Source organism: Lacerta agilis, chromosome 18, assembly GCF_009819535.1.
Source record: "Lacerta agilis isolate rLacAgi1 chromosome 18, rLacAgi1.pri, whole genome shotgun sequence".
Lineage (NCBI taxonomy): Eukaryota > Metazoa > Chordata > Lepidosauria > Squamata > Lacertidae > Lacerta > Lacerta agilis.
The window spans coordinates 7,738,410-7,765,571 of record NC_046329.1 but is presented as its reverse complement, the minus strand read 5'-3'; the positions used below and the strand labels follow the sequence as shown (position 1 = coordinate 7,765,571).

Genomic DNA, 27,162 nt, shown 5'->3' with positions numbered 1-27,162 from the left:
GAGCTTTCGTGTGCACGCGCACTTCTTCAGATACATGCACACGAAAGCTCGTACCAAGAACAAACTTAGTTGGTGCTACTGGAAGGGATTTTTAAAATTTTGTTTTGTTTTGACTATGGCAGACCAACACGGCTACCTACTTGTAACTGTCCTGAAGGAGCGTCTCCACCCCAATCGATCTACCCGGACGCTGAGGACCAGCGCCGAGGGCCTTCAGGCGGTTCCCTCCCTCCTAGAAGCCAAGTTACAGGGAACCAGGCAGAGGGCCTTCTCGGTGGTGGCTCCCGCCCTGTGGAACGCCCTCCCACCAGATGTCAAAGAGAACAACTACCAGATCTGAAGGCAGCCCTGTTTAGGGAAGCTTTTAATGTTTGATTGATTATTGTATTTTAATGTTTTGTTGGAAGCTGCCCAGAGTGGCTGGGGAAGCCCAGCCAAATACTGTAAACAGTCATGGCTTCCCCCCTAAGAATTCTGGGAAGTATATTTGGGGAGGCCCCTCTTCCCCTCAGTACAATACCCAGAGTTCCTTGAGAAGAGGGATTGGCCGTTAAAACCTTCTGGGAATTTTAGCTCTTTGAGCGGCAGAGGGGTGTGTGTCTCCTAACAAGCCCCAGCGCCCTTACTGAACTACAGTTCCCAAGATTCCTTGCGAGAAACCATGACTGTTTAAAGTGGCATGACGCTGCTTTAAACGGATATTGCAAATGGAGCCTAAGAATGGGTTCAAATCCCCATTCAGCCATGAAGTTCCACGGGTGATCTTGGGCCAAACCACTGCGCCTGAGCCAGCCTACCTCTCAGGGTTGTTGTGAGGCGATGGTGAGGGCACAGGAAATAACGCAGAACAGAGATGGGGGAATGCTTGCAATTGCCAGCAACAACTGGTCTTCGGAGGCTTTTGTTATAACCTATAACCTTAGCCACCGTTGGCCACTTGCCAGTAAACAAATATTCAAATATGGGGACGTCCATAGCTCAGCTATGAAGGAGGAAGGGGAGATCCATCTCTGTCCAGGCAGAGAAAGGTCTTCACTGGCCTTCGGAAAAGACCAGGGTGCAACAATGTTTGCTGTGAGCCTCTTCACCCCCACTATTAAATGTGAACATTGCATTATTCATTCGTTAAAACAACATTCATTTCATTATCCGTTCATTCATTTGACGGTTGTTTTCCTCGTTTTCCGGAGGTTTCTCCCCTCCCCTTGAATTTCAATTCCTTTGGTTGCTACGGCTTGTGGCAGTGGCCCCGAAACCAGTTTTGGTGGCTTGCCACCCTTGGTGTTGGCCGCCATTTTGTTTTCCCGGAATCCCCCGGGTACTCTGTCATCCTAGGAAAACTTCGACGTGGGAGGGGAGAGAGGAATGGGAAAGGCAGCCTCCCCACCCTCTAATGGCAGGTCCTATCAGTGACCCACATTTTTCCCCTACTCCTGGGACACCCCAGAAGGGAGGCAACGGATTGGCCCTCCCAAACGTTAGTCTTCCTCAGAGTAAAAGGTAAAGGTAAAGGATCCCTGGACAGTTAAGTCCTGTCATAGGCGACTATGGGGTTGCGGCGCTCATCTTGCTTTCAGGCTGAGGGAGCCGGCGTTTGTCCACAGACGGTTTTCCAGGTCATGTGGCCAGCAGGACTAAACCACTTCTGGCGCAACGGGACGCCGTGATGGGAAACCAGAGCAGCGCACAGAAACGCCGTTTACCTTCCCGCCGCAGCGGTACCTATTTATCTACTTGCGCTGGTGTGCTTTCGAACTGCTAGGTTGGCAGGAGCTGGGACAGAGCAACAGGAGCTCAACCCGTTGTGGGGATTCGAACTGCTGACCTTCTGATTGTCAAGCCCAAGAGGCTCAGTGGTTTAGACCACAGCGCCACCTTCCTCCAAGTACACCTGTTGAAACTGCTGGAAGTCTTCCCGGGGCGTAGCAAGGTAAATTGATACCCGGGGGCAAAAAATTTTTTTGTCACCTCCCCCGCAGGCATGGGAAGGTCAGGTGGTACCCGGTGCGGAAAATTTCTTGTCAACCCCCCCCATTGATTCCCCCCCTGTGCAAAAATGGTTTTAAGTTATTTCATATTTTCTTACAAAGGAATAGTAACAAGTAATAATAATAAAAACCTTTTATTTATATCCCACCCTCCCCAGCCGAAGTTGGGCTCAGGGTGGCTAACATCAGGTACATAACATTGGTATAAAAATCAAACAATAATTAAATTACCTCCTAAAAGCATCTCAAAATCAAACTAAAGTCTAATTAGATGGCTTTCCACAGGGTTAAGGTTGGGAGCAGTAAGTGCTCCCACTGAACTGATATTTCAGCCTTCGCGACATAGGAAAACAGCCAAGCGAACAGCTATTTTGGTGGAGGAGGGTCAAGATATTAACCGATATGCATGAAATTTCATATATAGCTATATAATCCCTAGTATAGTAAGATAAGACCTTCGGAGCAGGCATTAAAAAAAAAATATCAATTTTTTTTCCAAATCCCCCCCCAAATTGTTCCTTGATAATTTGTCACCCCCTCCATTATGGAACCCGGGGCGGCCCCCCGCCCCCTTGCTACACCCCTGAGTCTTCCCCTGCCTGGAGATGCAAATGGGGACTGGACTGGGGAAGTGCTCTAACCACTGAGCAGCAGCACCTTTCTTGACAAAGCCAACCTGCTGCCCTCTAGATGTCTTGGCCTACGACTCCCATCAGCCCAACAGCCCCCCCATTTATCATTAGGCCTCTCCGGATGCTGTGCTTTATGACCCTCCGGAGGGAAGATTGTTTGGCCCGTTCACTTATTCTCACGGGCGTCTGTCCAAACCCACATCTGTTCCAGGAGGCTTTTAGCTAATTGCTCTTTTGCCATCCCTCCCCCGAGTGCTCCACCGTGATCAATGTTTTCGGATAGTTGACCTTTGGTCGTTTTTTTAGCTGGTGAGCGAGATCCGGGGGTGCAGAATGATCAGGCATCCCTTTGTTCAACAGGACTTCTTCCCTGCCTCCAGCAACACCATGGAACCCCTCAAATCCGTCTCAGATGTCTGGAGCAGATTAGGCAGGTTGGACACAGGGGCTGGAGCACCGGAACCAGAGGTTCTGTTGTTGCTGGTGGAAGTGCCTAGAGAGAGGCAGTGTGGTGGAGCGGTTAGAGCATCAGACTAGGACCTGGGTAAAGGTAAAGGTAAAGGGACCCCTGACCGTTAGGTCCAGTCGCAGACGACTCTGGGGTTGCGGCGCTCATCTCGCTTTACTGGCCGAGGGAGCCGGCGTACAGCTTCCGGGTCATGTGGCCAGCATGACTAAGCCGCTTCTGGCGAACCAGAGCAGCGCACGGAAACGCCGTTTACCTTCCCACCAGAGTGTTACCTATTTATCTACTTGCACTTTGATGTGCTTTCAAACTGCTAGGTGGGCAGGAGCAGGACCCCGTGACGGAAACCAGAGCGCACAGAAACGCCGTTTACCTTCCCACCACAGCGGTACCTATTTATCTACTTCCGCTGGTGTGCTTTCAAACTGCTAGGTTGGCAGGAACTGGGGACAGAGCAACGGGAGCTCACCCCATTGTGGGGATTCGAACCGCCGACCTTCTGATTGGCAAGCCCTAGGCTCTGTGGTTTAACCCACAGCTCCACCCGCGTCCCTTAGGACCTGGGAGGCCAGGGCAAATCCCGTCTTGGTTATGAAGCTCACTGGATGATCCTGCAGGCGAGTCAGTGCCTCTCAGCCTAACCAACTTCACAGGGTTATTGCTGAGACTGAATGAGGAGAGGAGAACCATCTACATGCCCCCATTGAGCTCTTTGGAGAGAAAAAAAGGATGGAATCCATCCAATCTTTTTGCTCAAGGAAGCAAACATTTGTGGGAGGGGGTTGGGTGGGTTAATGTTTCTTTCGTTCTTGTTTTTATTATGTATTTTGTGTTTACGTTTTGTATTTTCGTGCTGTGAACCGCACCGTGACGTTTGGGTGAAGGGCGGTGTGCAGATTTTAAAAATAAAAACGATAAACCAAAATAATAATAAAATAATGAACATGAGAGGATATTGTCCTGTTATGTTTCTATGCATTGTATGGCGTTCTTAGCCTGAAACCCTCTTCAAGTAAACCCATAAGAAGGTGGGCCATAAGTTTCAAATGATAGTGTACAGAAAAGAGGGATGGTTGTAGCAGCAGTAATAACAATGATCCTGAAAGATCATAATATGCGGGTTCAGATCCAGTTGAATATAGTACTATTGCTCCAGTAGAAATGGGTTTTTTTTTCATTTGTTGACTAAGGGGTGCGTGGGAAATGCTTCAAAAAATCTCCTGCATGCTTCAGACAGCAGCTCACTTTGCTTGCGCACTCTGAAGTGGCATGAGCTCCCTTTGATCAGGAGCCAACGGCGAACCTCACATTGGTTCGTTTCCCAAAGCTTCGGATTTGCTACTGCCGAATACTTATTTATTTCTTGCATTGATCATATCCTACCTTTTTTCCTCACCGAGAAACTCAAGGTGCCATACACAGTTCTTCTTCCTCCTCATTTGACCCCACACACAACAACCACCTTGTGAGGGGAGGTTAGCGCTGAGAGGTCACCCAGTGAGCTTCATGGCCAGGTGAAGGATTTGAACACTGGTCTTTCTAAGGCAAACACTCTAACCACCAGGCCACACTTGCTTGCTGCGTACCATATTTTTTCGCTCCATAGGGCGCACCTCGTTTTTAGAGGAGGGAAACCAGAAAAATATTTTTTTAGAGGAGGAAACAAGAAAAAAAATATTTTTCTGGTTTTCCTCCTCTAAAAGCCCTGTTTTTTGAGGATCAGCTAAAAGTTTTGCAGCTTTTTTGCAATGGGAAAAGCCCTGTTTTTTTTTTGAGGATCAGCTAAAAGTTTTGCAGCTTTTTTGCAAAGGGAAAAGCCCTGTGGTTTTTTTTGAGGATCAGCTAAAAGTTTTGCAGCTTTTTTTGCAAAGGGGGGAAAGCAACGCTCCTTTTGCAAAGGGGGAAAAGCAAAGAGGAAAAGCCCCATTTTTATGGGGTTCAACTCACATTTCTGCAGCTTCTAAAGGAAAGGGAGCCGTTTCTACTGTTTCCAGACAAATAATCTAATCAGCCAGTCTCATGTCGCTGGGGAAACAAACAACCTCCCTCTGCAGCACATTCAACAATGGAGGCCTGGGCAAGGGGGCAGGGCTGAAAGGGAGCCAGGGACTCTTATATCTCTCCCAATCTCTTGCTGATCAGCTGCTGAGCGGGGTCCTTTCAACACCCCCTTTTCTCTTTGTAAAATAAAAAGCACCACCCTCTTTTGGCCCCTGGGTAATTCAGCTCCAGGGACCACCATTCGCTCCATAAGACGCATAGATATTTCCCCTTACTTTTTAGGAGGAAAAAAAGTGCGTCTTATGGAGCGAAAGGTAACTTTTTTGGCAGAAGTGGATGAAATTTGCAGGCAGAGCCCGCCCCCCCCCTTTAGAGTGGTTGAAGCCTGCTGACTTTCAGATAACAAAGAGGTGCAGGGTTAGGAATGTGGGAAGCTGCCTTGTACAGAGTCAGAACATTGGTCTACCCAGCTCAATACTGTCTACACTGACAGGCAGCAGCTCTCCAAGGTTTTGGGCAGGGACTGTCTTCGCCCGCCCCACTCGGAAATGCTGGGGTTTGAACGTGGGACCTTCCGCATATAAAGCAGCAGCTGCTCTACCACTCTGCTACGGTCCTTTTCTCTAAATGTAAAATTCTAGTCCTCATGGTTCAGCCTGGAACCTTCTGCATGGAAAACAGAAGCTACAGCCTTTCCCCAACGGGATTTTTGTGAGAGCCTTTAAAATTTGTGTGTGAATGTTGCTCTTTTTTAAAAAAGTGATTACCTGTGGGTTTGTGGGCAATTGGACTACAATCGTACCTTGGATCCCAAAAACCTTGCAAGTTGAAGCCGCGCTTTGGTTTCTGAACGTTTTGGAAGTCGAACGGACTTCCAGAACGGATTCCGTTCGTGAGCCAAGGTACGATTGTATGTGCAAAGAAAGCTGAGAAATCTGGTAGCATGGAAAAGTGTTGTATTCAGTAAAATATCCTTTTTTACATTTAAAAGAAATGCTCATTTTTTTTTCAGTATACAGAAATGGGTAAAAGATTGCACGACGATTGAATTCAATGGTTTGAATATTTTCAATTAAGTTGTTTGTTAAATTATCGTGGAAGGAAAGTGAATAGACAACTAACTTGGTTTTGAAAAATAATTTCATAGTTACTGAGCGCTGAAATATTATTAACTAAATATAGATTGGGGTTTAATGATAGAAACATGGGGGGGGGTTTAAAATCCAAGGTTTGAAAGCGAATTAGAATTATTATTGGGGGGTGGTGATAACCGCGAGTATATGGGAAGCTATTTTTGCAAATGAGCTTAAACTTCTCCATTTCTACCCCTTTGAGGATAAATTGTTCTGCAGGTTTACATAATTGGTATTTAACTCCTTTCAAATTAAGCCAAATGAATAGGTTAATGTCAGAGCTGTGCTGCTTCTGATTTTCATATATGGCTATATAAAAAGCCCAACGTTATTGGAAGGAAATTGTTCAGGTTCTTCGGAGGGCTGATAAGGACATGCTACTACCACCCCCCCATGTTCCTCCCCAGGATGCAATGCAAGTGCAAAATGCAAGAATTGATGGGTGACTTTGGAAGCAAGTCAAAGCATCCTGGGAGGGTGCCCGAGGGTCTGTAGGGTGCTGTAGACCTCCACCTCCATCTGATGAGGTGGTGGAAGGTTGCGCATCAGCTCTGAAGGCAGAAGGGCTAGAAGCCAGTGTGGGGCAGGGTTGGTTTGCAGGAAGTCTCAGAGCCTCTGGAACCAACACCCCCTCCTTGTACCCTGGACACCTCCCTTGAAAGGAGGTGAAAAAGCACAGCAGCCCTAGAGCTGCACCCTTATTTGTGGCCATGATCCGTAGGGGGGGCACCACTGGGGAGGGTCAGTGGCACAGAACAAGGGGAGCAGCGGTAAGGCTGCTTTGAGCAGGGCTGAGGCAAGGAGAGGGAAGGAGGTCGAGGTGGGAGTTCAGGACCACGGACAGCACTCCTGTAGCTGAGACCAGGCATCCAGCTTGCCTTAGCAAGACCCTTGAGCAGCTGAGTCTATTTTATAGCAGGGCGAGGTAGTCACCAATATGAGGCCCCACCTGCCTGAGTGCAGCCTGCTGGACAGTTAAAGGGCTGGGCTATTCTGTTGCAGCTGACAACTCCTTCAGCATATTATTATTTATGTAAAAGAAGGGTTTGTGGCCAGAGAACAAAGCCCACTTGTTGTTGTTGTTGTTTAGTCATTTAGTCGTGTCCGACTCTTTGTGACCCCATGGTCCAGAGCACGCCAGGCACTCCTGTCTTCCACTGCCTCCCGCAGTTTGGTCAGACTCATGTTGGTAGCTTCGAGAACACTGTCCCACCATCTCGTCCTCTGTCGTCCCCTTCTCCTTGCGCCCTCCATCTTTCCCAACATCAGAGTCTTTTCCAGGGAGTCTTCTCTACAAATGAGGTGGCCAAAGTACTGGAGCCTCAGCTTCAGGATCTCTCCTTCCAAAACCCACGTACTCTTCTTTATTATGTGTCTCATGGAACTAGTGTGAAGGACACGGGTGGTGCTGTGGTCTAAACCACTGAGCCCCTTGGGCTTGCCGATCAAAAGGTTGGCAGTTCGAATCCCTGCGACGCGGTGAGCTCCCCTTGCTCTGTCCCAGCTCCTGCCAACCTAGCAGTTCGAAAGCACGCCAGTGCAAGTAGAATAATAGGTACCTCTGTGGCGGTAAGGTAAACGGCGTTTCTCTGCGCTCTGGCTTCCATCACGGTGTCCCATTGCGCCAGAAGCACTTTAATCCTGCTGGCCACATGACTTGGAAAGCTGTCTGCGGACAAATGCCGTCTCCCTCGGCCTGAAAGTGAGATGAGCGCCACAACCCCATAGTCGCCTTTGACTGGACTTAACCGTCCAGGGGTCCTTTACCTTTACCTTGGTGTGGTGTATTGGCTATAGTGCAAGATTACAATCCGGTATGGCAGGGTTTGCATCCCCACACAGCCGGGCACATGCACTGGGTGATGTTTGGTGACCCTCATCTCAGGCTAAGGCGACTTTGCAATGGGAAGGGAGAAAACCACACGTGCCACATTGGGCTCCTTGCAGGAAGTAAATATAACCATAAATGTAAATAAGTGCAGGAGCCTAATCCTTTTTTTTTGTAACTGGTGGTATGATTTACAAAAGTTGCCATTTTGCAGGTGTCCCCCATCATGCATTGCTGCTTCATTCTTGTGGCCAAAGTTTGCAGGCTCGCTTGTGTTTCTCATCCCCCGGGAACTTGCGTTCCACAATCATTGTAACCACGCCAAAGAAAGCCTTGTTGTTTGAATGTATTTATATCCTGCCTCTCTCCCAAATTGGGGTTCAAGGCAGCTCCCAGCGTTTACAAACACACAGAATAATGAAAACAAACTAGCTGGAAACAATTTGGATACAGCAGAACACATTTATAACCGGGAATTAAAATTAAAAGCAACATCTCCTTAGTTTCCAAAGGCCTTTCTGAATAAGGATGTCTTCGCCTACGAGTGAAAGTATAACAAGGAGGAAACCAATCTAGCCTCTTGGGAGGGGGATTCCACAATATGGGAGCCGCCACAGAAAAGGCCCTGTCTCTCGTGAGACCACCAACCATGCCTCTGATGTTGATGAGACCGAGAGGAGGTGCTCACCCGAGGACCTTAGCACTTGCGCAGGTGCATGCCGTACCCAAATTTAAAACGGAAATCCTACATGAATACAAAAATGTGTTTCTTCCTCCTCCTTTCCTCCCTCTTCAGCTGTCGTTTCTGCTAATGAGAACCAGCAGGGAAGAAGAGCTGGAAATATATTTCGCATCTGGCAACCAATGTATCCCTTTGGTTTCAGATAGTAGATGAGTCTCAAAAACCCAAGACATGCATATTGCGCTCTAGGGGGCTTATTTTTGGTCAGAATTGAGGATAAATTCCAGAGTTGACTTCCTGTAAATGAAAATTGGTGTCCCGGGCTTCTTATACTTGTCTACCTATGTACTATCTGAAACCAAAGGGAGACATTGGTTGCCAGATGTGATCCCCCCCAGCTCTCCTACTCCACTCTATCTTTCACCCCTTAACTGTCCTTTCTTCATTGGGCTTTTGGACAGGACACAACTGACTACGTGGCTTACGTTGCAAAGGACCCCATCAATCAACGAGGTGAGAACAACTCTACAATGAGGGGGTTTAAGGAAAGGACTGGCAACCCCCCCCCCCCGGGTTGCTCTGAACACTTGACCGTGCAATACAAACGCTAAGTATATCTTACAGCAATTCGCAAGGGTCAAAATTTGTATCCTGTGTGGTCAACCTGTCTCGTATCTCCTTCAGTTCCCCAACACAAGCAAGGGTACCTTTAAAAAAAAAAACTATGAAGAGGCTTCTCAAAAGCCTCGTTACTGTCAAAGAGGATCCACCTACACAGGTGTCTAAGAGAGAATCAAAGAATCATAGAATCATAGAGTTGGAAGAGACCACAAGGGCCATCCAGTCCAACCCCCTGCCAAGCAGGAAACACCATCAAAGCATTCCTGGCAGATGGCTGTCAAGCCTCTGCTTAAAGACCTCCAAAGAAGGAGACTCCACCACACTCCTTGGTTGTTCGTTGTTCAGTCGTTCATTCGTGTCCGACTCTTCGTGACCCCATGGACCAGAGCACGCCAGGCACGCCTATCCTTCACTGCCTCCCGCAGTTTGGCCAAACTCCTTGGTAGCAAACTGCTATTTAGCAGTTACATCTAATTGCTTGGTTCCAGAGCCGTCTCCATCGCCACAAGCGAATGACCGTCCAAATGAGATGGTGGGAGCAGACTCAGGGCTACTCAAGCCAGCTTTGTGCTTGTGTGAGGTCAGGACCCTGGACAGAACTCAGGGTGGTGGGCCAAGGGTTTAAGAGCAATTGCTTCAGGACCATGGACAGCAGCTATTTGAGAAAGGGGGAAAAGTTGTTTCAGCACCAGCTTGCTGCAATAGAGTCATAGAATCCTAGAGTTGGAAGAGACCCCAAGGGCCATCCAGTCCAACCCCCTGCCAAGCAGGAAACACCATCAAAGCATTTCTGACAGATGGCTGTCAAGCCTCCGCTTAAAGACCTCCAAAGAAGGCGACTCCACCACACTCCTTGGCAGCAAATCCCACTGTCGAACAGCTCTTACTGCCGGAGCTTTATACAGGTGAAACTCGGAAAAATTAGAATATCGTGGAAAGGTTCATTTCTTTCAGTAATTCAACTTAAAAGGTGAATCTAATATATGAAATAGACTCATGACATGCAAAGCGAGATATGTCAAGCCTTTATTTGTTATAATGGTGATGATTATGGCGTACAGCTGATGAGAACCCCAAATTAACAATTTCAACTTTGGGGTTTTCATCAGCTGTATGCCATAATCATCACAATTATAACAAATAAAGGCTTGACGTATCTCGCTTTGCATGTCATGAGTCTATCTCATGTATTCAACTCCAGTAGCTAATGAAAACAATTGCTTACATAAATGAACTTTTCCACGATATTCTACTTTTTCGAGTTTCACCTGTAATTTGGGTGTGGAGGACCCAGACTGAAGCCCTGCCTCGTGGCTGCTGAAGCCAACTGGTTAAACAAGGACTGCTGTCCTTTGGAGATAGGGCTGCTTCTTTCTAGGTGGTGGGGCTGTGGACTCTCTGATTCCTTGGAGGACTCAGTTGCCCATTCCTCAGAATTGCTAGGGTCTAACAACTTTGGGGAGATAGGTGCAGAATCTGGTGCTGATGTCTCTTGCCAGGGGAGTGGGTCGCTGGTGACTGCCCAGAAAAACTCGGTACCAGGGCCCGAGTTCAAATCCTTCTCTTCCTCTGAGGTCTCAAGCAGTTCAGGGTTGGGATACCCCTGGCCAGGGTGGGCATATTTGTAAACTTCTGCTTCTTATGTAGTCTAAGTTTTACATTCATCCTTTTAGCAGCTGTGTCATTCTGCTTGCTCATGTTGAGCTTGTCATCAACCTGAGTGAGTGTTGAGTAACTCCTTTCTCTCTCTCTCTCTCTCTCTCTCTCTCTCTCTCTCTCTCTCTCTCTCTCTCTCTCTGATTGGCAGCCTGTCACATCTTGGAGTGTTGCGACGGGCTGGCACAGAGTGTCATCAATACTGTGGGGCAAGCTTTCGAGCTCCGGTTTAAGCAATATCTCCACAGCCCCCCCAAGGCTATGGGGCTGCAGGACAGGTAGGTATTTCAGAATTCGTACCTCTCTGGGGGCAATTCTCCAGCAACGATAAAAAGTGGGTATTGTATGGGAAACAGCCTTACTAGAAAAATTAACCAATAAGCTAAAACTGACATGGGGACAAACAGAAGAAGACCCCAGTGTGGTGTAGTGGTTAAGAGCGGTAGACTCGTAATCTGGGGAACCGGGTTCGCGTCTCCACTCCTCCACATGCAGCTGCTGGGTGACCTTGGGCTAGTCACATTTGTCTGAAGTCTCTCAGCCCCACTCCAAAACACCCACCCACCCAACCCACTCACACATGAAAACAGAGACCACCACAGCCAAACACAAATGAACAACCACATCCTAGCCCAACCCCAACCCCTCTCACCACCAAAGGAACACAAGCAAACAACAGAGAACCTGCACAAGCAACGCTGACATCAAACCCTACGTATATTAAGTAAAACAGAAACATCGTCACCTGACCCCACCCCACCCATCCTCCCACCCCTGTCCACCTCTTCTTCCCAATATCTCAACAAATGAAACTTATTTTAGTAGTAGTTCTTTATTACGGTCGATGACCAGCACACACACACACACAAGACACATACAGAATCAATAATAAATGCAATTTAAAATTGATCTGAGATTTGATCTAAAAGGGGTTGGCCGTCTTAAAATTAAAGTACATTAAAATTAATAATTATTGCTTTAAAAGAATAAATTTAAAAATTAATTAAAAGAATCAACAATTCAGATTATTATAATACTTAAATCCCCTACTTACCTGGCAGGGGAGACACCTTGATCGTGAAACTTATTTGTAAAAATGATACATGGAAAAAATACGAGAGAGAGAGAGAGAGACATTGCACATACTTTTGTAAATCAAGAAATCTTTAATAAAAATACTTTTTTTAAAAAAAGAAAAGGAATATATGAATTAAAATAGCATGAAATATGCATTACTGTAAGGGGCGGAGGGAGCGCTGAAATTTCAAACGCCGTCAGAACGTTTCATAAGGACTCTAAACGCGTTTCTGTGCGGTTCATGAAGAGATGTGGAAATGGGGCAAACCGAGCCAGTTTCGAAAATAAAATAAAATGAGGAACTGGGGAAAAAAATTGAAGCTGGAAGGTTCAGGGCAGAGAAAAGGAAGGATTTTGTTGATGCAACACATAGTTTAAACTGTGGAACTTGCTGCTGCAGGAGCCAGCAATGGCCAACCAACTAAGATGGCTTTGAAAGAGGAGATGGCCCTTCTTATGTTCTTAAACTAAAATGGGCAGGTTAACCCCATCCGTAACTTTGAGGGCAGTTCCACCGTTGCTGGAACGAGATAAAGAAAAGATGTCCAGTTGTGTAGTTCAAGTGGAATCCCATTGGTCGCTTGTTGTGTCATAGAATCATAGAATCCTAGAGTTGGAAGAGACCCCAAGGGCCATCCAGTCCAACCCCCTGCCAAGCAGGAAACGCCATCAAAGCATTCCTGACAGATGGCTGTCAAGCCTCCGCTTAAAGACCTCCAAAGAAGGAGACTCCACCACACTCCTTGGCAGCAAATTCCACTGTCGGACAGCTCTTACTGTCAGGAAGGTTTAGGTAGAATCTTCTTTCTTGTAGTTTGAATCCATTGCCCCGTGTCCGCTTCTCCGGAGCAGCAGAAAACAACCTTTCTCCCTCCTCTATATGACATCCTTTTATATATTTGAACATGGCTATCCTATCACCCCTTAACCTTCTCTTCTCCAGGCTAAACATACCCAGCTCCCTAAACCGTTCCTCATAAGGCATTGTTTCCAGGCCTTTGACCATTTTGGTTGCCCTCTTCTGGACATGTTCCAGCTTGTCAATATCCTTCTTGAACTGTGGTGCCCAGGACTGGACACAGTATTCCAGGTGAGGTCTGACCAGAGCAGAATATAGTGGCACTATTATCTCCCTTGATCTAGACGCTATACTCCTATTGATGCAGCCCAGAATTGCATTGACTTTCTTAGCTGCTGCATCACACTGTTGACTCATGTCAAGTTTGTGGTCTACCAAGACTCCTAGATCCTTTTCACATGTACTGCTCTCAAGCCAGGTGTCACCCATCCTGTATTTGTGCCTTTCATTTTTCACATGACCCCCCTCCCTTCCCAATTTATCTTCCCGGCCAGGGCAATGGGAACGGAAGACTCTGCTTGGGGAGAGGATGAAGAAGCTTTGGAGCACGACTATTACAACAGCATCCCAGGAAAGGAGCCGCCCATTGGTGGGCTGGTGGACTCCCGCCTTCATCATGGCCCCTCCCTGAGCCACGCCCATTCCCAGCTCTCCTGCGCCAGTCATTTCAGCCAGGTGACCACAAATTTCCCTTTGCAAGTATTATTCGTAAAATGCAACCGCCTCCTTCTGAAACCGGACTTCTGGGGACAGGTGTGTGAGTGCCACCTTTGAGCAACGGCCCCACGAGATGAGAACCTTTGTAATCTCGATTGCCTAAGGAATTGATTCCTGAAGGAGTGTCTCCAACCCCCATTTTTAAGCCCGGACACTGAGGTCCAGCTCCGAGGGCCTTCTGGCTGTTCCCTCGATGTGAGAAGCCAAAACAAAATTTAAAAAATATTCCTTCCAGTAGCACCTTAGAGACCAACTAAGTTTGTTCTTGGTATGAGCTTTCGTGTGCATGCACACTTCTTCAGAAGTCAAGTTACAGGGAACCAGGCAGAGGGCCTTCTCGGTGGTGGCACCTGCCCTGTGGAACGCCCTCCCCACCAGACGTCAAAGAGAAAAACAACTGCCAGACTTTTAGAAGACATCTGAAAGCAGCCCTCCTTAGGGAAGCTTTTAATGTTTGACGGACTATTGTATTTTAATGTTCTCTTGGAAGCCACCCAGAGTGGCTGGGGAAACCCAGCCAGATAGGCGGGGTATAAATAATAAGTTGTTGTTGTTGTTGTTGTTGTTGTTGTTATTATTATTATTATTATTATTATTATTATTATTATTATTATTATTATGGCCTTCCAGCCAAGCGTGACATCTGTCGTCGTCCCCCTCCCCCAATTTTCTGCTCTGTAGGTTGCGTCTCCGGCCAGGAGAGACCACAGCACTCATTCCAACTTGAACTGGGACTCTGATGCTCACGGTAACCACTTATTCCTCTTTCTGATTCAAGTTCTTCTCCAAGTGCTGCTGGTCCTTTATGCAAAAGGGGCCCATCGAGAGATACAGAGGGAGGGAGGGAGAACAGGGGTCGGCAAACTAAGGTCCGCGGGCCAAATCAGGCCCAATTGCCTTCAGGATCCAGGCTGTGGACTGTCCGTGGATCGGCGTGGGGATTCTGTTTGTTCGGGCTGCGCCATTTCCCCCCTGTCCCATTCCATTCCCCCCCCTCTCCCTCTCACATACCGCGGCGCCGCCTCCTCCCTCCTCCCTCCTGGCTTCTCCCTGCCCTGCCTAGAGGAGGAAGGAGGCTGGGCTGAGCTGACTGAGTGCCATTTTAACCAGCCCCTCTCCAGAGCCAGCCCTTTCACGCCGCTCATTTCCCCTCCGCCATCACCCCACGGCGAGCGCATGGCAGTAGTCCAAGCGGGAGATAACCAGGGAATGCACCACTCTGACGAGACAGTCCATGGGCAGGGAGGGTCTCATCCTGCGTACCAGATGGAGCTGGTAGACAGCTGCCCTGGACACAGAATTAACCTGCGCCTCCATGGACAGCTGTGAGTCCAAAATGACTCCCAGGCTGCGCACCTGGTCCTTCAGGGGCACAGTTACCTCGTTCAGGACCAGGGAATCCTTATGGTGAGCTGCTTGTGGTTGTTTCTTCCAGGCCAGAGCTGTGACGGGTACGTCCAGGCAGATGGAAAGCCCCTGGGCTCCCAAGACTACGAAGAGCACATGTATGTGAACACACAGAGCCTGGAGAACTGGGAGGCAGATGCTGGGGTTCACCGAGAGCCTGACGGGAGCCCCACAAAGGACCTCTTTGATATGAGTAAGGAAGTGGGGGGGGGGCGACGGAGCAGGTGGCGAGGGCTGCCTCTCCCTCCGCTTCTCCTCTCAAAAGTTGCCGCTGCAAACGCTGGCAGGGCGGAACCTGACAGAAGTGCGCTACTCCCACCTGGCAGAGTTGAACGATAATTTTTATTAATATCTCCTTCCCACACTGAATGGGGCTCGGGGTGAGTTGCGTAAGTGTGGGGAGAGAAAATAAACACAACAGAAAGCGAATCTGATGAGGGGAGCTTTCGTGAGAGGGACGAAGGGGTTTAGTTTGCGGCAAGGAAAGGTTCTGGCGCCATTCCTCTTCCTGCCCCCCCGCCCCCCTTCATTTTCTTGTTCTCCTTCTCTTTCCCCCCTCTCTCATGTCTTAGAATCATAGAATCCTAGAGTTGGAAGAGACCCCAAGGGCCATCCAGTCCAACCCCCTGCCAAGCAGGGAACACCATCAAAGCATTCCTGACAGGTGGCTGTCAAGCCTCCGCTTCAAGACCTCCAAAGAAGGAGACTCCACCACACTCCTTGGCAGCAAATTCCACTGCCGAACAGCTCTCACTGTCAGGAAGTTCTTCCTAATGTTTAGGTGGAATCTTCTTTCTTGTAGTTTGAATCCATTGCCCCGTGTCCACTTCTCTGGAGCAGCAGAAAACAATCTTTCTCCCTCCTCTATATGACATCCTTTGATATATTTGAACATGGCTATCATATCACCCCTTAACCTTCACTTCTCCAGGCTAAACATACCCAGCTCCCTAAGCCGTTCCTCCTAAGGCATCGTTTCCAGGCCTTGGACCATTTTGGTTGCCCTCCTCTGGAAACGTTCCAGCTTGTCAGTATCCTTCCTGAACTGTGGTGCCCAGAGCAATTCTATTTGCTGTAGATATTATTCTATTGTACAATCGTACCTTGGATCCCTTGCGAGTCAAACGTTTTGGCCCCCGAACGCCGTAAACCTCCTGGAAGTGAGCGTTCCGGTTTGCGAATGTTCTTTGGAAGCCGAACGTCCGACACGGCTTCTGCAGCTTCCGATTGGCTGCAGGAAACTCCTGCAGCCAATCGGAACGCCGCGCTTTGGTTTCCGAACGTTTTGGAAGTCGAACGGACTTCCAGAACGGATTCCTTTCGGCTTCTATGGTACCACTGTATTGTGAAAAATTTGAAGGGCTTCTGGCACCATTCCCTCCCCGACTTTCTGTGCTCAAAGTGGATGGGGCAGTTGTCGAATTTAGGCCAAGTGCCTGAATTCTGCACCAAGAAAAGCAAATAATAATGTAGTGTGTTAGCAGTGGGTCAGGCATGTTGACCACCTCCTGCACCCCACCCATTAGCCATTTTGGGAAATAGACCATGACTCAGTGCTAGAGCATCTGCTTTGCATGCAGAAGACCCCAGACTCAATCCTGAATGTGATCTTCTTCTCTGGCAATCCCTTGTAGCCGAGTAAGATTGTCTTCCACAAACATGGTTTTAACAGTAAATCCGCAAGTGACTGTGGAGGCCAGTTCTGGACCCAAATGTCCTTCCACAGTGGGGACATAGGTTTCCGGGCAGGAGTTGATCCCGGTGAGGGTTTGCCGAGCGTGCCTTCCTCTTAGCGCGTTTCGTCCTGAGTTCGAGTGTCTTCAAAGCCCACAACGCCTTTGGTAAAGACTGTTCTCCAATTGGAGCGCTCGCAGGCCAGTGTTTCCCAGTTGTCGGTGTTTATACTACATTTCTTTTTAGATTTGCCTTGAGAGAGTCTTTAAACCTCTTTTGTTGACCGCCAGCATTACGCTTTCCATTTTTAAGTTCGGAATAGAGCAGTTGCTTTGGAAGACGATAATCAGGCATCTGCACAACATGGCCAGTCCAACGAAGCTGATGTTGAAGAATCATCGCCTCGACACTCGGGATCTTTGCTTCTTCCAGTACACTGGCATTAGTTTGCCTGTCTTCCCAAGTGATGTGTAAAGTATTTCGGAGACACCATTGATGGAATCAGTACTCAGGCAGTACCCAGCTAAATGTGCCAATGGCCTGACTCAGTGTTAGGCGACTTTCTGTGCTCCTAAGGACAATGACCATAATCCCCCTATAGCAGGTGGGCTCCAGATTTGACTGCAACAGCAAAGCGTCTGAGATGGAATGTGTGGCTTCAGCACCACGGACAGCACTAAGATAGAGATGTGGGCAGTCTAGGACCAGGATGGGGTATGGAAACTAGCTGCTAGTTCATTGCTCCACCCACTTTCGCCTCTGCCCCACCCACCGCTGACAAGTGGACCCTGGAAGGGAATGCGGCCCTTGATTCCCTGTCCTTGATTGAGTTGACCTCAGCCTTTTGGTTTCCCCCAGGGCCGTTTGAGGATGCTCTGAAGCTTCACGAATCCATGTCAGCTTGTGGCGCGGGTGTCGGCGGCGGCAGCCCGCCAATTGAGGACCAGTGGCCCAGCCCGCCCACCCGGAAGGCGCCCATCGCCCCCACAGAGGAGCAACTGAAGCAGGAGCCCTGGTACCGCGGGAAGCTGAGCCGGAGGGACGCGGAGAAGCTGCTGCAGGTGGATGGGGATTTCCTGGTCAGGGACAGCGTCACCAACCCGGGACAATACGTCCTGACCGGGATGCAAAGTGGGCAGCCCAAGCACTTGCTCCTGGTGGACCCGGAAGGCGTGGTAAGCAGCTGGACCTCAAAGAGTGTGGCTGGGGACTGAGGCACCCATTGGTCTCAGTGGGTCTCCTCTGAGCCTGACGTACCCCCGAGTGTAGGTTGCTGCTCTGCAGACGGGAGGGGAAAGGCACTTTGCACATGCCTAGCAGTACTTTTAAAAAATGTATTATATTTACGTTCATATAAATATATCCCAGGGCAGTTCCCAATAAGAACACGACCACGCTGTTTAGATAATACTGAATATATACACAGCTCAAAAGCATTTTTCAAATTCACCATGACACCAGTGCCCATCCAGAAAGCAGAATTTTGTAACATAATCAAATTTCGGTGCTTAAAATACAGCTTCCTTTGCTCTCAGTTTAAAGAATAAGAATTACGTCTTATTCAAAATACCTAACAAAATGAAAAAGGAGCCCGAAAGACAAATTAACTAATATACATCCCTGCATGGATTTTCTTCTGCATTTTAGGCACAAATTTATTTGGATGAAGACTTTTAGTATTTCATATCTGTACGGTTGTATTGAATTTCCTAAGCGTTCTGTATTTTATTGCCATAAATTGCTGCTTCTGCCTCTCCGAAGTGATCTATAAATATAGGGGTGCATGCAGCATCGCTCTTACACAGAGTAGACCCATTGAAGCAAATGAACACAGCGGACTTAGATTCATTAATTTCCATGGTCTGCTCCGAGTAGGACTTACTTTTTTTCTTTTTTTCTTAAAATCTACACACATAGGTGGTTTACCCCCCCCTAAAAAAAAGATATTAACCTTTCAAACTTTAATAGCATCTGCCGGGGGGGGGGGGCGCAGCGGAGAGAGGATAAAACAAGATTACCAGTAAGAAAAATTAACAAAAGGAATTTAAAACTTAGTTTAAAAGTCAAAATAGCAATAGACTAAAAACAGATTAAAGCTAGGGCTTGCCAATCAGAAGGTCGGCAGTTCGAATCCCCGCAATGACGGGGTGAGCTCCCGTCGCTCAGGTTCCTTCTCCTGCCAACCTAGCAGTTCGAAAGCACGTCAAAGTGCAAGTAGATAAATAGGTACCGCTCCGGCGGGAAGGTAAGCGGCGTTTCCGTGCGCTGCTCTGGTTCGCCAGAAGGGGCTTGGTCATGCTGGCCACATGACCCGGAAGCTGTACGCCAGTAATGCGAGATTAGCGCTGCCACCCCAGAGTCGGACACGACTGGACCTAACGGTCGGGGGTTCCTTTACCTTTTAAACTTTCGAAACGTTTGGATACATAATGGACTGGACCAAACTAGTGACCTGTTCCTTTAAGGAAGGGCGTGGCCACAGGTGGGAGGGGACTGCATTGGATGTTGGGTGTGGCTAAAGGAGCAGGGGGTGGAGCCTCAAGCCTGATTCCACCAATGCTTGCAAGATCTATGTGCTTCCTCTGTTTCTCCCATGGGCTAAGATGAAACCTCCTGCTCTCCGCACCTGTTTGCTTCAGGTGAGGACAAAGGACGCCTTGTTCGAGAGCATCAGCCACCTGATAAACTACCACCTGCAGAACGAACAGCCCATCGTCGCCGCAGAAAGCGAGCTCCACCTGCGGCAGGCGGTAAGGTGGAAGCAGTGACGCGGGTGGGTAAGTATCCTGCTGCTGCAGCTCTCCCTCTGCTCTGGTGGCGTGATGTTAGCGCATCGTTGCTTCAATGGCTTGTGGAACTGACTGCCACAAGATGGGAGGGGGACTTCAAATAATGCTAAAATTAAATGAGGTCACGCGACTCCATATAGAAGAGACTTATGTATAACCATAGCTGTCAACTCTTCCCTTTTTTTTTTTAAGGGAAATTCCCTTATTCCGAATAGGATTCCTCGCAAGAAAAGGGAAAAGTTGACAGCTATCTGTATAACCCTAAGGCAGGGCAATATGGGGAACCTCAGGCCCTCGGCACCTTTCTATCTGGCCCTCAGAACTCTCCCCAGGCCACACCTCTCACTGGCCTTGCTTCACGCCCTCCTTGGAATTCTGACACCGCCTCATATTTAATTGTTAAGTAATTTTTGTTCGCTCCAAGGAGCTCAGATTTGCTGTCTCCAAACACCCAGCAGCCCAGTTCATCTGGTTTTGTTTTTTGTTCGTTTGTTTGTTTTGCATTGCTGATGAATTTTCTTTAAAAAAAAACACACACACACAAATGAGAATCACTACAGACCGATGCGGGAATGTGGAAGATCGAAGATGGGAGACTGGAAAGATGAGGCAGTAAAAATAATAGGGAATAGGAAACGAGCCCCAAAAATATATTTGGGGGGATAGAGGGCCGGTCCCCCAAGTCAGATCTGAAAGGATAAGGATGGAGAATGTTGCTGAAAACCATGCTCTCCATCTTTGGAGGATTCAGTTAAAAGTTTCTGACTGCCTTGCCCTTGAGTTCTGCCTACTCGGTAATATCTTCTTCATTTTCGTTTTTATTTTTGGGCCGCTGCCTGTTCTTCTCCAAGGATTTCAACGCCACGGCCCGAAAATCACCCCCCCCCCCGCCATTGCCATTCCCCACTCCTCCACCTTCTTGGCAACGTCTCCCTCTGAATGACGGCTTGTCGGGTTACCTGTCAGCGCTGATGGGGCCTTGCTAGGTGGGTGCGGGGGAAGCAAAAAAAAACCCCTCCCTAAATTCCCTCCCCACACACACCCTCAGCAAATCTGAACTGAGACTCCATCTGCAAAGGAGGCCCCAATAGGTCCTGCAGGGTTGTTGTTTTTTTAGGTGCTCCCAGAACTTGTGTGACCTGTTTGAGAAGAAACCTTTAAAAAGGAACAGGAGGAAGGGAATGTACAGTAGCTTGGTTGGCAGGGCAGCTGCTTTGCTTGCATGCGTGCGGATGGTCACGGGTTCGATCCCTGGCTTAAAGCTGGAGGCTACGAAACCCTGGAGAGCCACTGCTGCCAGCCCGTGTAGACAAATCTGAGCCTAGATGGACCCGAGGGTCTGACTCAGTCTGACTCAGCTTCCTATTCGAAACAAACAAACAGAAAAATTCCTTCCAGTGGCACCTTAGAGACCAAGTAAGTTTGTTCTTGGTATGAGCTTTCGTGTGCATGCACACTTCTTCAGATACACTGAAACAGAAGTCACCAGACCCTTATATATAGTGAGAGGGTGGGGAGGGGTGTATTACTCAGAAGGGTGGAGGGAGATGGGTGATTTGGTGGTACTTTTCCCTGTAAGACCAATTGCAGTCGTTAACAGTCGTCAAGAGGTTTACCTCACCTATCAGCCAATCACCCACCTCTGGGCAATTTCTCTCCCCCCCCCACTTCATTTTCTTAATTTGGAGTCCCCCAAAATTGGGGTTGACTTATACACGGGGGTGAGGTGGGGCACAGGAATACACAGGAATATATGGTCGTTGCCCTGCGTTTTCATACTTAACTCATTCTGGGGCAATCAGAATAAGACCCACTATTTGACTATTGACTCAAAACCCTAAAATGTATTTTATATAACTGACTTTTTTATTTTCTGTTTTTTGTATATCGTATTGTTGTTTTATTGCTCTGGCCGATGGTTGATGAAAACAAAGATTCATTCATTCATTCATGACCCTTAATGACCCTGCAAGGAAAATATCATATTTTTAAAAGGGGGAGGGAGGAAGAAGCCAGAGATATGTGCAGCAGTGCAGACACCACAAGGGATCGGGCCACCCGCTAACAACAAGCCCCCCCCCCAGTTGCTCCCCTTACTGAAATGTCTTTTCCATTAGGAATCTGGCCCTCTGTGCAGAAGCTGTCCCAGCCTTCCTACCGGCCAAATCCGAGCCTGGAATCCTTGCGTCTAGCTTTGCAGAAGCAGCAATCTATTGGCGGAGGAGAGAGAGAGAGAGAGAGAGAGAGAGAGAGAGAGAGAGATCTGAAGTGGAGTCGGAAATCCCAGATTCTACCTGCACTTCCACCTTCACGACTCTTTCCGCCCCATCACCAGTCTCTCCCACTCTTTTTAAATCCTTTTAAAAAGTCAGCAATGTCCTTCTCCCCATTCCAGATGTGGGGCGCAAAGCTGTAAATCAGTGCAGATGGCTTACACCGCAGGGAGGCCTGTGCCCAGCTTTCTAGCAAATCAGCTCGAGTGTTGGAAGGTTTCTCGGTTTCCTTTATTTTTTATTAAAAATGGGGTGGGGGGCAGTGAGAGAAGCTGGGTTAGGTCTCACTTTGTAGATGAAAATGGAGATTCTCGATTGGAAGGAGAGGCCTCCAAGACGTTCTGGCTTCCCAAACAGCCTGGAATGGAGGCAGCCGAGGAACAACTGTGTGGTTCTCTAACCTCCTTTTCTGCAAATTCCTGTCTCTGAATTCTGGCGCTTTGCATTTTTGGAGTCGCTGGAAGAAGGGAGGGGAAAGGGGAGCAAATGATCTGGAGCTACTTGCCTGACACTGCCTGGTTTTTTCCCCCCCTACTGACATTGGTGCTCCTTTCAGTTAATGGGAGTTTGGAAGGCTCAACTACCAGGGCCAGAAGTGTGTCTCTTAAAAATTAACTCTTAGGACTGGCTGCTTGGGTCATGGTGGCTGAAAATTCCCTCCTGTGCCACCAGGGGGTGCTGTGACGCTAGGGCAGCATTTAAAAGTTGCTTCTCTTTTTTCCAATGCAAAAAACGAACAAACCCGCCTTCTCTGGGCATGCCCCCACTTGCTTCTCTATGATCTATCACATTGCTTCCTAGATTTTTTTATTTTTTTATTTAAAATAGAAACTCATTTTGCCCATTCCCTCCCCAGGCGAATGTCTGCAGAAGTCTTAGCACATATATGAACAAATACGGCCTATTCTATCACACAGTTATCCACGGGAGAATTTGTTGTCCGGAAAGCTTTGGCTGTTTTGAATATGTTTCTAATTAAACACGGAAATGTTTAACGTTCCTTGTTTGTTTGATGGCTGTTGTTTTCCCTTTGCTCAATAAAATAAAATAAAATAAAATGTTTTGATGTACACACCACTTAGACATTAACATTCGATCTTCTCAATGTGCCAGAAAAATGGAAACTCCTTTCTCAGGAGAAGAAAACTTCTTTCATGTACATTGGTGCCTTGGTTCTCAAACGCCTTGGTACTCAAACAACTTGGAACCCAAACACTGCAAACCCGGAAGTAACTGTTCCGGTTTGCGAACCTTTTTCCGGAAGCCGAACGTGCTCCGTTTTTGAGTGTTACGCTTCCGTTTTGAGCGCCACGCTTCCGTTTCGAATGTTACGCCGAGGTCCGTTTGTTTTTGCTATTTATTTCGCATTTTTGTAGCTTTTTTCGTTTTGTTTTGTGACTGTGTGGAACCCAGTCCACCTACCGATGGACCGATTGTGTGACTGCAGTACATCGTTTATCGCGAACCTTTTTCCGGAAGCCGAACGTGCTCCGTTTTTGAGTGTTACGCTTCCGTTTTGAGCGCCACACTTCCATTTCGAATGTTATGCAGTGGTCTGATTGTGGTTGCTATTTATTTAGCATTTTTGTAGCTTTTTTCGTTCTGTTTTGTGACTGTGTGGAACCCAGTCCACCTACCGATGGACCGATTGTGTGACTGCAGTACATCGTTTATCGCTTTCAATTTTACGGATCAACGGTCCCGTTTGATAGTAGAACTCATCTTAAATTGCTGTTCTAGAGGTTGTTTTTAAAAGTCTGGAACGGATTGATCCATTTCGCACTACTTTCTACGGAAAGTGCGCCTTGGTTTTGGAACGCTTTGGTTTTGGAACGGAATTTCCGGAACGGATTAAGTTTGAGAACCAAGGTACCACTGTATTAGTAAAGTTGGGTGCCTCCCCCCCCCTCTGCTGAGCAGTGGCAGGAGCCCGGGGGGGGGGAGGCACTCACCCGGGGACTGTGGTCCTTTGGAGAATCGAGACACGGCGAAGACTGTGGTAGCTTTCAGAGATATGGTTGATTCACCTATTTACACCTTCAGTCTGCGTGGAGAGAGTCCAGATCTTACAACATGGTCTTTTCAAGAGGGACAGTTGCAGACATTTTCCCCAGCCAGCCCCCGCCCCCAATTGACCCCAGTGTCCTTTCCTCCTTCTCTTTCCGTTGCTGCCAGTGTGGTGTAGGGGTTAAGAGCGGTAGACTTGTAATCTGGTGAACCGGGTTCGCGTCCCTGCTCCTCCACATGCAGCTGCTGGGTGACCTTGGGCTAGTCACGCTTCTTTGAAGTCTCTCAGCCCCACTCGCCTCACAGAGTGTTTGTTGTGGGGGAGGAAGGGAAAGGAGAATGTGAGCCGCTTTGAGACTCCTTCGGGTAGTGATAAAGCGGGATATCAAATCCAAACTCCTCCTCCTCCTCCTCCTCCTCCTCCTCCTCCTCCTCCTCCTCCTCCTCTTCTTCTTCTTCTTCTTCTTCTTCTTCTTCTTCTTCTTCTTCCACCTCACACTCAGTAACCCTGGCTACTTTGCCATCCCCTGTTTCTGTTCACACCTCAGGGCCATCGCTGTCAACTTGTCCCTTTTCTTGCGAGGATTCCTATTCGGAATAAGGGAATTTCCCTTTTTAAAAAAGTAAAAAGTTGACAGCTATGCTCAGGGCAGAGGGGAAGGACAGTTCTCTTGCATTGCCAATAAGGTAAAGAAAAAAGAAAAAAAAAAGGTAAAGGACCCCTGGACGGTTAAGTCCAGTCAAAGGCGGCTATGGGGTTGCGGCGCTCATCACGCTTTCAGGCCGAGGGAGCCGGCGTTTGTTCACAGACAGCCTTCCGGGTCATGTGGCCAGCAGGACTAAACCGCTTCTGGCGCAACAGGACACCATGACAGAAACCAGAGCGCACAGAAACGCCGTTTACCTTCCCGCCGGAGCGGTACCTATTTATCTACTTGCACTTTGATGTGCTTTCAAACTGCTAGGTTGGCAGGAGCTGGGACCGAGCAATGGGAGCTCACCCCATCACGGGGATTTGAACCGCCGACCTTCTGATCGGCAAGCCCTAGGCTCTGTGGTTTAGACTACAGAGCCAATAGCTCTCAATGGTCCTGTATTGTTTCTTAATGGCCCAGGCTTGGCCAGGTCGTATTGCATAGGCTCGCCCAGGAATTCCTCTGCAGTTTGCATTTCTCTCCCTTCCCATCCCAAATCATCAAAATCCTACCATTTTTTACTTTCTTGGGTTTAGCTGCTGCCACCCAGCCCTGCAAATATATATATATATAACACCAAAAATTGGAGATGGGGTGGCGGTGGTTTGACAGAGCAGGAGGAAAACACCCTTCTCTGCTCAGAGCTTACTGCCAGTCAGAGTCGCCAGTGCTAGGCTTAGACGATTTATTTATTTTCTTTCATCTATATCTCAACGTTTTCTCCAAGGAGCTCAAGTTGGTTCTCCCCCTCCTCATTTGATTCCCTACAACAACCCTGTGAGGCCGAGAGACAGGGGCTGGCTCCCCATGGTCACCCAGTGAGCTTCACAGCTGAGAGTGGGGATTTGAGCCCTGGGCTGAATCTACACATATATTTAAAAAACGCCGTGAAAATACTTTAAAAAAAAACTGTTTGAAAATATATGTGGAATTGGCCATTAGCTCACCATCGCCATCCAGTGTCACATTTGTGTAATGCACTTAGAACGTTATATTTGCAGCTGCAGGTAGGTAGCCGTGTTGGTCTGCCGTGGTCGAAATAAAATTTAAAAAATCCTTCCAGTAGCACCTTAGAGAGCAAGTAAGTTTGTTATTGGTACAGTGGTATCTCGGGGTTACGTACTTTATTGGTTCCGGGTTGCTGTTCGTAACCCGAAAAGTGCGTAACCCAAAGCGGACGTAACCCGAGGTATGACTGCATGAGCTTTCGTGTGCATGCACACTTCTTCAGAAGCTGGAACGTGTCCAGAGGAGGACAACCAAAATGTTCAAAGGCCTGGAAACGATGCCTTAGGAGGAACGGCTTAGGGAGCTGGGTATGTTTAGCCTGGAGAAGAGAAGGTTAAGGGGTGATATGATAGCCATGTTCAAATATATCAAAAGATGTCATATAGAGGTTGTTTTCTGATGCTCCAGAGAAGCGGAAACGGGGCAATGGATTCAAATTACAAGAAAGAAGATTCCACCTAAACATTAGGAAGAACTTCCTGACAGTAAGAGCTGTTGGACAGTGGAATTTGCTGCCAAGGAGTGTGGTGGAGTCTCCTTCTTTGGAGGTCTTGAAGCGGAGGCTTGACAGCCACCTGTCTGGAATGCTTTGATGGTGTTTCCTGCTTGGCAGGGGGTTGGACTGGATGGCCCTTGGGGTCTCTTCCAACTCTAGGATTCTATGATTTGCAGCTGCATAGCTAAGCCCCTAGTCTCGCAGGTCTTGATCTAGCACTCTAACCATTGCACCACGCTGCCTGACATTATTTTTATAAGGCGTTCCAGCCGGATTCGGCTGCCGCATTGATCACCTACGCCGGCGAATTCCTTGCCACTTTGCCACAAAGGGAGACGCATCCGTAGCTTTCTGAGACGCCCACTTGTCTCTTTCATCGCTCTGCCGCTGCTGGATGGCTTCTGCCAAAGATAATTGCATCGTCCTCTGGAGTGGAGGCTTCTGGAGGCTGCCTGAGACGGTTTCCTTGCCGGCCAGAGCCTTGGAATAACCTTCAGCCAATTACGGCGCTGGGCACTTCGCTGTTGCGGCCTCCTCCTGGCTCCCAGATCCGCTGCGGACAACGGATCTTGGAGGGTTCGTCTCTCCTCCGACTGCTGCCCCCTTCCCTCCCACCCTCCGCACTTCTCATGGTTTTTAATTGCCTAGGATTCTTTTTCTCCTTCCGCCTTGGCAGAGGTCTCTGCTGAAATAAAACAAAGATCAAATTGGTTTGGGAATGAGGGAATCCAGCTACAAACAGATGGCGGCGGCGGGAGGGGGGGGATAAGTTTACGTCTGCTTCTTCAAGATTGTTCCTCTCCCCGTTCCCCGCCTCATTTCCCCACATCTTGCTTAGAAGTGTGTCAACACGAATCCTTCGAACTACCCAGAGATTTTCATTCTTAACGCCGGAGGCAATATTTCAGTATTGCAGTTTTCTCGGTTCGTCTCTGATTTGATTTGCTGCAATCTCGTTCCCTCTCGTTCCCTCGCCCCTGCGGCCTTTTCTGGGGAGCTGATGGAATCCCACCCGCCCAATTTACATAAATTTCCTGTTATTATTATTATAATTATTGCTACGCTTTTGTTGCCTATAGGAGAGAGCGGAGGTTGCCAACGGGAGGGATGGGGGGCAGGATGGCAGTCAGTGGGTTATTATTATTATTATTAT

The 27,162-nt window shown here is 48.2% G+C and overlaps 1 protein-coding gene across 1 annotated transcript in view; it reads left to right on the top strand.

The window, feature by feature from the left end:
- Positions 1–19,512, top strand: part of SHC2 (SHC adaptor protein 2) — a 37,051-nt gene extending 17,539 nt beyond the window's left edge. Inside the window, exons 6-12 of the mRNA XM_033136899.1 lie at positions 9,192–9,243; positions 11,159–11,285; positions 13,438–13,618; positions 14,342–14,408; positions 15,096–15,260; positions 17,600–17,916; positions 19,381–19,512. Coding sequence (XP_032992790.1) covers positions 9,192–9,243; positions 11,159–11,285; positions 13,438–13,618; positions 14,342–14,408; positions 15,096–15,260; positions 17,600–17,916; positions 19,381–19,509 — 1,038 coding nt within the window. The 3' untranslated portion in view covers positions 19,510–19,512. The remainder of the gene's footprint in view (positions 1–9,191; positions 9,244–11,158; positions 11,286–13,437; positions 13,619–14,341; positions 14,409–15,095; positions 15,261–17,599; positions 17,917–19,380) is intronic.
- Positions 19,513–27,162: the final 7,650 nt, after the last annotated feature.